The 9,576-nt window shown below is 51.0% G+C and overlaps 1 protein-coding gene across 1 annotated transcript in view; it reads right to left on the bottom strand.

The window, feature by feature from the left end:
• The window catches only part of DNAH17 (dynein, axonemal, heavy chain 17), a 172,697-nt gene that overhangs the window by 91,831 nt on the left and 71,290 nt on the right, over positions 1–9,576 (bottom strand). Inside the window, exons 26-30 of the mRNA XM_011966878.1 lie at positions 8,358–8,606; positions 3,901–4,023; positions 1,005–1,352; positions 818–909; positions 262–388 (exon numbers count right to left, since the gene is read on the bottom strand). Coding sequence (XP_011822268.1) covers positions 262–388; positions 818–909; positions 1,005–1,352; positions 3,901–4,023; positions 8,358–8,606 — 939 coding nt within the window. The remainder of the gene's footprint in view (positions 1–261; positions 389–817; positions 910–1,004; positions 1,353–3,900; positions 4,024–8,357; positions 8,607–9,576) is intronic.

Below are 9,576 nucleotides of genomic sequence, written 5' to 3' on the forward strand. Positions count from 1 at the left end.
AGGGGAAAATGAGGTACAGAGAGGCAAATTAACTTCTCCAAAGCCAGGCCAAGTGCAGAGCAGGATGTGAGATGAGTTCCGCCACGTTTCTGCCATGACTGGGGACCCCAGGAGAGTTTCTGGTGCAGAGGGCCTCCTGGAGATGATAGAGCGTGTCCAGGGACACTGTTACCCCATCCTAGGGCAGTTCAGGTAGAGGTGCCCGCCTGGGGTCTGCCATGATGTTGGCTTAAACTCCAGAATGCAGGGGGCCCCGCCTACCTCCACGGGGTCATTGCCATTGGAGAGAATGTCCAGGAGGTCAGCCGAGGAGACAAAATAGAACCTGGGGAAAGCCAGTCTCTTCGTCTCTAAATACTCTGACAAAGCTTTTTCACACATGGCCAAGCTGGGAGGAAGGAAGGAGAGGAGGCCGGTGACCCCAACTCTGCAGGGATGTCTGCCGCCCACCTTATCGGCACAGGGAACTGGTCATCCTGGGGATGCCTGGATTGCTGTTCACAGGCCCGGTTTAATTCAGAACCTCCTACCAGAGGCTCTCATTTCTTTGCCATCCCCTGACCTTGTGGGCACTCCTAGGCAGGAGGGAGCCTCATTTATTCTCTGGGTCACTGCTTCCTTCAAGGCCAAGGCCACTGTGTGGCAGGATGAGGCCATGGAGCGCATGCTCCCCAGGGAAAGGGAATAGATTAACCCAGGACCCGTGGTTTTGCCCTGTGCTGGCCAGCGGGCTGCACAAGACTTAGGTTCCCTCAGACTTAAGACTCAGGGAATCAGCACCACTGACTCCCCTGGTCTGGACAGGTGTGAGCCCCACCTCTTCTTCAGGGCCTCCAGTTTATTGTAGAGGCCGGGTTTGCTGGTAGCTTCCACCACGTTGGGTGTTTTTACTGCATCTTCCATCAAGGCCTGGGAAGAGAAGGGGATCGCCAAGGCATTAGGGACCCCGTTTTGTCCAACACGGTCATTTCTGAAATGCGTGGGAGCCACCGGGCTGGGCTCACCTTGAACTCCTGGTCGATGTCATCAAAGCGCTGGGAGTCCTCCGGGAGCTGGGCGCGGATGTCTTCGGAGCCAATGAAGATGCTCTCCAGGTGGCTCCAGGTTCGCTGGACCTCAAACCAGATGGAGATGACAGAGTCCGCCATGGACAGCTTCTGCTGCCAGCTTGTCACCTCCTTCAGGAAGTGGGCCAGGTACTTGGACGTCATCAGGTTCTGCAGCTGTACCTGGTTGTCCTCCAGCGTCTCCACCAGCACCTCGTTGGACTTGAGCATCATGGTGCCCGTCCGCGGGTGCGGCTCGTGCTCGAATTCCATCATGCTCCACGTACTGTCCAGGGCTTTCAGCACCTTTTGGGGGAAGAGAAAAATAAGGTCACTGAGCATTTGGCCTGCAAAGCTCAGGCAGGACCCAGAGTTCCCAGGATGTAGACTGAAGCTTCATGATCAGAAAGCAAAAAGACTCAAACCAACGTATTCACAGGAGCCAAAGGCAGATCCAACCCGAACCTTCGTACCCCGATGACGGATGAATGTGATGTCTGTCCACACAATGGAACATAAGCCACTAAAGCAATGAGGTACAGACACCTGCCACAACGCGGATAAACCTGAAGACCTTAGGCTGAAAGAAGCCACACGCACAGACCACATAGCACACGTGAAGGAGTTCAGAATGTGCCACCCCAAAATATGCCATCCTGCAACTGACGATTTCGAGTCAGAGGCACTTGAAGGGCAGCAGATGCAGGAATCTCTGAGCCTCATGCTGTTCCTGGGAAGCAGGAGATGCAATTCCCAGGTGAATGATGCTCTTCTGATACCAGAATGAAACGATCATTCTCATCACAAGGATGGGAAGTCGAGGCGGAAAGAATCCTATCCGCTCAGAACTTGTTAGAATAGCTCTCGCCTTCCAGCCTCTCACACAGATTACTTTTCTACAACTTCCTCTTTCTGCCACTCAGTACTTAAGTGTTCAACACTAACTACGTTAGAGTCAGGAAGTCTTCCTTTCCTCCCGTAAAACAGAAAACTTGGATTAAATAATTTGCATACTTTTCTCCTCTTGATCTGTCTTACGTCAATGGAATTCTCAGACCCAGCTGGGAAAAACTCTAAAAGCATAGAGTGAAAGTGCTGCCTCCTCTACCTATGATGCCGTTCCTATGAAAGTGTGGAAGAGGGGGATCTATACAGGGGGAAAGTGGATTAGTGGTTGCCTAGAGCTGGAGATGGGGACACATGAGAAGGAAGGGGTAGGGGATGATGGCTAAAGGATGTGGGTTTCTTTCTGAGGTGATGAAAATATTCTAAAGTTTGTTAATTCTATTTTTTATTTTTATTTTTTAAAAAATTATAATTTTTTTTAGGGACAGGGTCCAGCCCAGGCTGGAGTGCAGCAGCATGATCACAGCTCACTGCAGCCTCCATCTCCTGGGCTCAAGTAATCCTCCCACTTCAGCCTCCCAAGTAGCAGGTGTGTCACCACGTGCCCTGCTTTTTTTTTTTTTTTTGAGATGGAGTTTCACTTTGTCACCCAGGCTGGAGTGCAGTGGCACAATCTCGGCTCACTACAGCTTCCACCTCCCAGGTTCAAGCGATTCTCCTGCCTCAGCCTCCCAAAGCGTTGGGATTACAGGCATGCGCCACCATGCCTGGCTAATTTTTGTATTTTTAGTAGAGACGGGGTTTCACCATGTTGGCCAGGCTGGTCTCAATCTCCTGACCTTGTGACCCGCCCACCTTGGCCTCCCAAAGTGTTGGAATTACAAGCGTGAGCCATCGCGCCCGGTCCCCAGCTAATTTTTTTAAGTTTTTTTGTAGAGATGGGGTCTGCCTCTGTTGCCCAGGCTGGCCTTGTCTTGAATTCCTGGACTCGAGCGATCCTCCTACCTCCCAAAGTGCTGGGATTATAGGCATGAGCCCCCACCCTCTGCTGTTTAGTATGTGCTGATTACATACTTGTACCTCTGCTAAAAGCCATTGTACACTTTAAACAGGTGAATTGTATGGTATGTGAATTATACCTAATAAAGGTTTTTTTGTTTTGTTTTGTTTTTTAAGCAAGCCAAAATGTGACAATTCAAACTCACAAAACAGGCTGAGGAGAGAGATTTGAACCGCAAAAGGAGTTTTCCTGGATACTGGAACTGCCAGTAGCCAGTGGCACATTACAAGTTCAGGTACCAGCTGGGGGCCATCCCCCACCCGTCCCCAACCCTCCCCTCAGCTCAGAGTCAGAGGAAAGAACTGACGTCCGTGGAGGAGTCAGACAGGACACAGACGAGGATGCTGGAGGCAAAGGAAATGAGAATTCTGGTTGTTTACAAAATGTTCCAAACTATTGCGTGTATGGGGCAGGCAGAGTTATAGCCAGGAATTGGGTTTCCTAAGAAAAATTCCAGAAGTAGGCTGGCACGGTGGCTCACGCCTGTAATCTCAGCACTTTGGGAGGCCGAGGTGAGCGGGTCAGTTGAGGTCAGGAACTCGAGACCAGCCTGGCCAACATGGTGAAACCCCGTCTCTACTAAAAGTATGAAAATTAGCTGGGCATGGTGACGCATGCCTGTAGTCCCAGCTACTTGGGAGGCTGAGGCAGGAGAAATTGCTTGAATTCGGGAGGTGGAGGTTGTGGTGAGCCAAGATCGTGCCACTGCACTCCAGCCTGGGCAACAGAAAGACATTCTGTCTCAAAAACAATAAAAAATAATAAATAGATTCCAGAAGTATTTTTTAAGATTTGTCACGGGTTGGGTAAGAAAGGCTCCCCAGACTTCCCTTGAGTGCCATGGGGCTGCGGGACCCATATGAACAAGACCGCTCTGGGTGCTCTCAGTACAGGGGCAGTTTCAGGCTGATCCCACGTGGCACAGACAACGCTGCCAGCACCGCCTACCTTTTCCATGCCGGACTCTTTCACGGCCTTGTCCACGATGTTGCGGACCTCATCCTCGTAATTGTGGAGGTTCAGCTGCAGTAAATCTGCCAGGGTTGTCTCTTCTGACATTTTAAATTTCACCTAAGGGAAAAAAACCAGGCATGATTCATGTCAGGTCATTTGGACTCTGAAGTGGGCGGACGTCACCCTCCTTCACGGAGAGCCACTGCCAGGGCGCGATCCCGGGCTGCTGGAGGGAGGGAGGCGAGCTCTACACTGCCATTTTCAGCTCTGGGACTTAAGGAGGTGACTTCTCCAAGCCTCACCTTCCTTCCCTGTAAAACCGTATAATAGCAGAACCCACCCGCACTGGGCGGAATTGTGGCCCCCCCAAAATTCACGTCTACCCAGAACCTTCGCATGTCACCTTATTTGGAAATAGGGTCTTTGCAGATACTAAGGATCTTGAGGTGAGTTCATCCTGGATTTTCCAGTGAGACATAAATCCAGGGCCAAGTGTCCTCATGACAGGAAGGAGAGGGAGATCTGAGTCACACAGGAAACAGGGCCTTGTGGAGACTGAGGCAGAGACGGACATGATGCAGCCACAGGCCAAGGAATGCCTGGAGTTCCCAGAAGCTGGAGAAGGCAGGAAGGACCCTCCCCTAGAGCCTTTAGAGGGAGTGCAGCCTGTTGACACCCTGATTTCAGAGTCCTGGCCTCCAGCACTGTGACGGAACACATAACACAGGTCTGCTTTTTTTTTTTTTTTTTTTGAGTCGGAGTCTTGCTCTGTCACCCGGGCTGGAGTGCAGTGGCGTGATCTCGGCTCACTGGAACCTTTACCTCCCTGGTTCAAGCGATTCTTTTGCCTCAGCCTCCCAAGTAGTTGGGACTAGAGGTATGTACCACCACACCCAGCTAATTTTTGTATTTTTACTAGAGACGCGGTTTCACCAAGTTGGACAGGCTGGTCTCAAACTCCTGAACTCAAGTGATCCACCTGCCTCAGCCTCCCAAAGTGCTGGGATGACAGGCGTGAGCCACCGCGCCCCCGGCTAGGTCTGTTTGAAGCCTCCCAATTTGTGGTCCTTTGTCATGGCAGCCCCAGGAAGCGAATCCACCACCTCTGGCAGCTGCCGCGTTCCTAATAGGCAAAGCACTCTGTGGCAGTGGCCGAATCACAGGTACTGTTACTCTAGTACCAACATACCAGGTGCTTGTCAAGTGCTACCACTTCCCAAATCGCTTCCACGTCCCTTGTCTAATATTCTTCTTGGTGTCACATAGTCAGATGTTTCTGAGCATCGATTCTGAGCCCACCGTGGAATTTTAACCAATGATGGAACCTCGCATCTCTAATCACATTTGGGGACATACCCGCCCGAGGCTCACCAAGACCTCAGCTGTGCCCAGCTCCTTTCATGGAGATATTTAGCTGGTTTATCACTGCCCAAGCGTCTCTCCCAGGGCACCTGGATGGGGCACATGAGCCTGTTGCCAGGCATCTGGGAAATCTTTTGTCTCAACACACGAGAGGCACCCCCAGGGACTGGCTCCCAGACACCCGGACACAGAAATCCCTAGGGAGCAAGCGGGTGCCCCTGTGCCCTCAGGGTGGCCTGCATAACTGGGTTTGCTTTTCCCTCCTTAGGCCTAGGGAGCAGCAGAAGGGCCCTGGACAGTGTGATGGGGGTGGAGTGGGAGCGTCTAATGCTCCTCCTAGGTGGGCGCCCTTCCTGGGCTGGCCGGGACCTAATGAGAGAGATTGAGGGAACAATTTGGCCCCATTCTCCTACTTCCTGCATAGGTAGGGATCTCTTGGGAAGCCGTGGGTTAAGCCTTCCCACTGCACAGGCTTTGGGCCACGCTGCCCTTGGTCCTTGGGGTACGTTCTCGCCGTTGTTCTTGCATTCTTTCATGCCAAGCCCCGTCCCAGCCTTTCTGCTTGTCTTCACAGTTCTCACTCCCAAGGCCCAAGCCAAACTTCACACTCACTCAGAGCTTTTCCTTCCCTTCCCCCTCCTTGAAGGTGGCACCCTCCTCTAGGTCTCGGGATCATCACTGAATATCTCCTGCGCTTCGCATTCAAACCTGATCACGAAGGTTGGCAGAATTTGCCACCAAAATATGCCACTTTGGCTTAAGGGTTATTTTGAGCTGAAGGCAGTTGAGAAGAAGCAGATACAAGAGAAGCTCTCTGCCCTCCCCCTATTTGCCTACAAGCAGGAAATAAATTTGCCAAGGAGTCCCACCACCCCTCTACCAAGAACGATAGAAGTTACTCAATGGAGGCCGGGTGCGGAGGCTCACACCCGTAATCCCAGCACTTTGGGAGGCCGGGGCGGGTGGATCACCTGAGGTCAGGAGATTGAGACCAGCTTGGCCAAGGTGAAACCCTGCCTCTACTAAAAATACAAAAAAATCAGCCAGGCGTGGTGGTATGTGCCTATAATCCCAGCTACTCAGGAGGCTGAATCAGGAGAATCACTTGAACCTGGGAGGTGGAGGTTGCAGTGAGCTGAGATTGTGCCACTGCACTCCAGCCTGGGCAACAGAGTGAGACTCTATCTCAAAAAAAAAAAAAAAAAAAAAAAAAAAAAAAAATTAAAAACATTTTTTACACAAAAAACTTACACAACAACAAAAAAAAAAAAAAAAAAAAAAAAAGTTAACTGGTGGAGACAGCTTTAGCCCGTTATCAGCCCAGAGGAACGGGAGGAATCTACACAACGCAGCTTGCTGAAGCTCACCTCATCCTGCTGTAAAACAAAAATAAAATCCTAAGGCCCCCGAACAAATTGAATGAACCCCTGTCTCTGCTGGGGGCGTTCCAAAGTAAACCTGAAAAAGGAGTTCAGGCCATGATGGGAAGCGGGTTGGAAGACAGGCCTCATTATACCCCCCTCCCTTTGGGATTCAGGCACAGCTGACCAGCATGAACATCCACACATCGATCCTAAGACTGACCAAACAGAATGTTTGTCGCAACATGATACATCACACGACAGATAGCAGGCCCTGAAATAAATCGCAGTATTTTACCCTAAAATATGTTCCTTTGACATAGTTTGAAATGGTCCTGCAAAGCTGTCTCTTTTGCAGGGGAAATCTACATTCTGTAGAGAATCCCCTTCGTCTTTCCTGGTCTTTTCCCATTTTGTTTTTTTTGAGATGGAATTTTGCTCTGTCACCCAGGCTAGAGTGCAGTGGCATGATCTCGGCTCACTGCAACCTCCACCTCCCAGGTTCAAGCGATTCTCCTGCCTCAGCCATTCAAGTAGCTGGGATTACAGGTGTGTGCTACCACGCTCGGTTGATTTTTGTATTTTTAGTAGGGATGGGGTTTTGCCATGTTGGCCAGGCTGGCCTCAAACTCCTGGCCTCAGGTGAGCCACCCGCCTCAGCCTCCCAAAATGCTGGGATTACAGGTGTGAGCCACCGTGCCCGGCTTTCCTCTAATTAATCTGTCTCTCATCAGTCTAATTTACAGGGGCCTCAGCCAGAGAACCTAAGATGGATAGAGGAAAAATAAATTCCCCCTCCCCGCAATTGCCAGTGCTATTATTTCTTTGCTTCCTTGAGAGTGGAGGCCACGTCTCCTTTCTCTCTGTGTCCTTTGCAGCTAGGTGGGGCCTCTGCAGAGTAGCTGCTTAAAGTGGTTTTGTTCAGTGTTTGCTGAGAGTGGGGAGTGTTCCTGTTAGCCTTCTGGAGGGGTCAAGGCCAGTGCCTGCCACTGCAGGATATTCCTGGAAAGATTCAGGTGCTAAGACTCTGAGTTTCTGGGGTCATGAGGACCCCAGTGAAGCTGTTCATTTGCCCCAAACTCCCTGAGTCTTATGAACATGCAACCTACAACCAGAACAGCTTACTTACTTTGCAGGGCCCAGTGCAAAATGAAAATGCAGGAGCTCCTGTTGGAAAATTACTAAGAATTGGCCAGGTGCAGTGGCTCACGCCTGTAATCCCAGCACTCTGGGAGGCCGAGGCAGGCGAATCACAAGGTCAGGAGTTCCAGACCAGCCTGGCCAATATGGTGAAACCCCGTCTCTACTAAAAATACAAAAAAAAATTAGCCAGGTGTGGTGGTGGGTGCCTGTAGTCCCAGCTACTCCGGAAGCTGAGGCAGAAGAATCGTGTGAACCCGGGAGGCGGAGGTTGCAGTGAGCTGAGATCGCGCCACTGCACTCCAGCCTGGCGACAGAGCGAGACTGTCTCAAAAAAAAAAAAGGAAATTACTAAGAATTTTGAGATGGTGAAGTTGAGATGGTAAACGGAGCCTGCCCCACCACCCCCAACCAACATGGAGCCCTGTGTGACTGCACAGGTCACTTGTGCACGAAGCCAGCCCTGCCCACACTGGCTTTACCACCATTGGGCCCCTAACACCTTGGCTAGGCAGCTCAGGACAGCCCATCCTGCAGCAGGGCTGGCCACCAGGGGCGGTCCCCTCCGCCCACCATAGTGCGTGGTACCTGGGTGGCCTGCATGAGCTGCTGCCAGTGGCGTTCCCGAATGGCAGGGTTCTGCAGCTCGCTCACGGCACGCAGGGATGTGATCATGTTCTTCACGGTGTTGTCGAGTCCCACGAAGGCATCCCAGGTTTTCATCTCCTTGTCCAAAGACCTCACATCTTTGGCAAACTTCTTACAATCTATGTCCATCTGCTCAACGTTGATATCTTTCCACTTGGTGGTCTTCCAGTCCTCGATGCTGGTATTTACCTGAAACAAAAACACCCCGTTTCTGCCTTCACTCTTGTCAAGGATGACTCAGGAAGACAACCCTCTTACCTCTCTGCACCTACTCGCAGGGAGCAAAGCCCAATGAGGAATATTTAGAACGAATACCAGAGATCATTAAAGTGACTGGATACGAGAAAAAACAACCGTGGCAATAAAAAGTAAGATTTAAAAGTTAACAGTTGGCTGGGCATGGTGGCTCATGTCTATAGTCCCAGCACTTTGGGAGGCCGAGGTGAGCAGATCACCTGAGGTCAGGAGTTCAAGACCAGCCTGACCAACATGGTGAAATCCCGTCTGTACTAAAAATACAAAAATTAGCCAGGTGTGGTGGTGCACACCTGTAATCCCAGATACTTGGGAGGTTGAGACGGGAGAATCACTGGATCCTGGGAGACGAGGGTTGCAGTGAGCTGAGATCGTGCCACTGCACTTCAGCCTGGGTGACAGAGTGAAACTCTGTCTCAAAAATAAATAAATAAAAATAAAAGCAGTTAAAAGGTATTTTAGCAAAAGCCTGTGTCAGGGCCCTGCTGTTGCTGGCCGGGACCCAGTTTTCTTTCACTTCTCAAGTATGTCCACGTAGCTTGTCTTGGTCCATGAAAGGTGAGTGATGCCTGACAATACCCAGCTTGGTGTTCCCCTTGCCTGCCTTGGCAATCACGAAGGAGCATCACTGATCCACAGTCTGCACTGTGCAACCAGTCCTTGACAGGTAACTTCCCAGGGAACAACTGCTTGGAACTGCAGTATGCACTTTGCATGAATGAGAAATACACTTTTGTTCAGTACACAGAGATTTGTGGGGCTGTTACTGCACAGTAACCCAGCTTCCACTGATAAGAATATAACAGGGCCGGGCGCGGTGGCTCACGCCTGTAATCCCAGCACTTTGGCAGACCGAGGTGGGCGGATCACAAGGTCAGGAGATCAAGACCATCCTGGCTAACAC

This window comes from Mandrillus leucophaeus, unplaced genomic scaffold (assembly GCF_000951045.1).
Source record: "Mandrillus leucophaeus isolate KB7577 unplaced genomic scaffold, Mleu.le_1.0 Scaffold1, whole genome shotgun sequence".
Lineage (NCBI taxonomy): Eukaryota > Metazoa > Chordata > Mammalia > Primates > Cercopithecidae > Mandrillus > Mandrillus leucophaeus.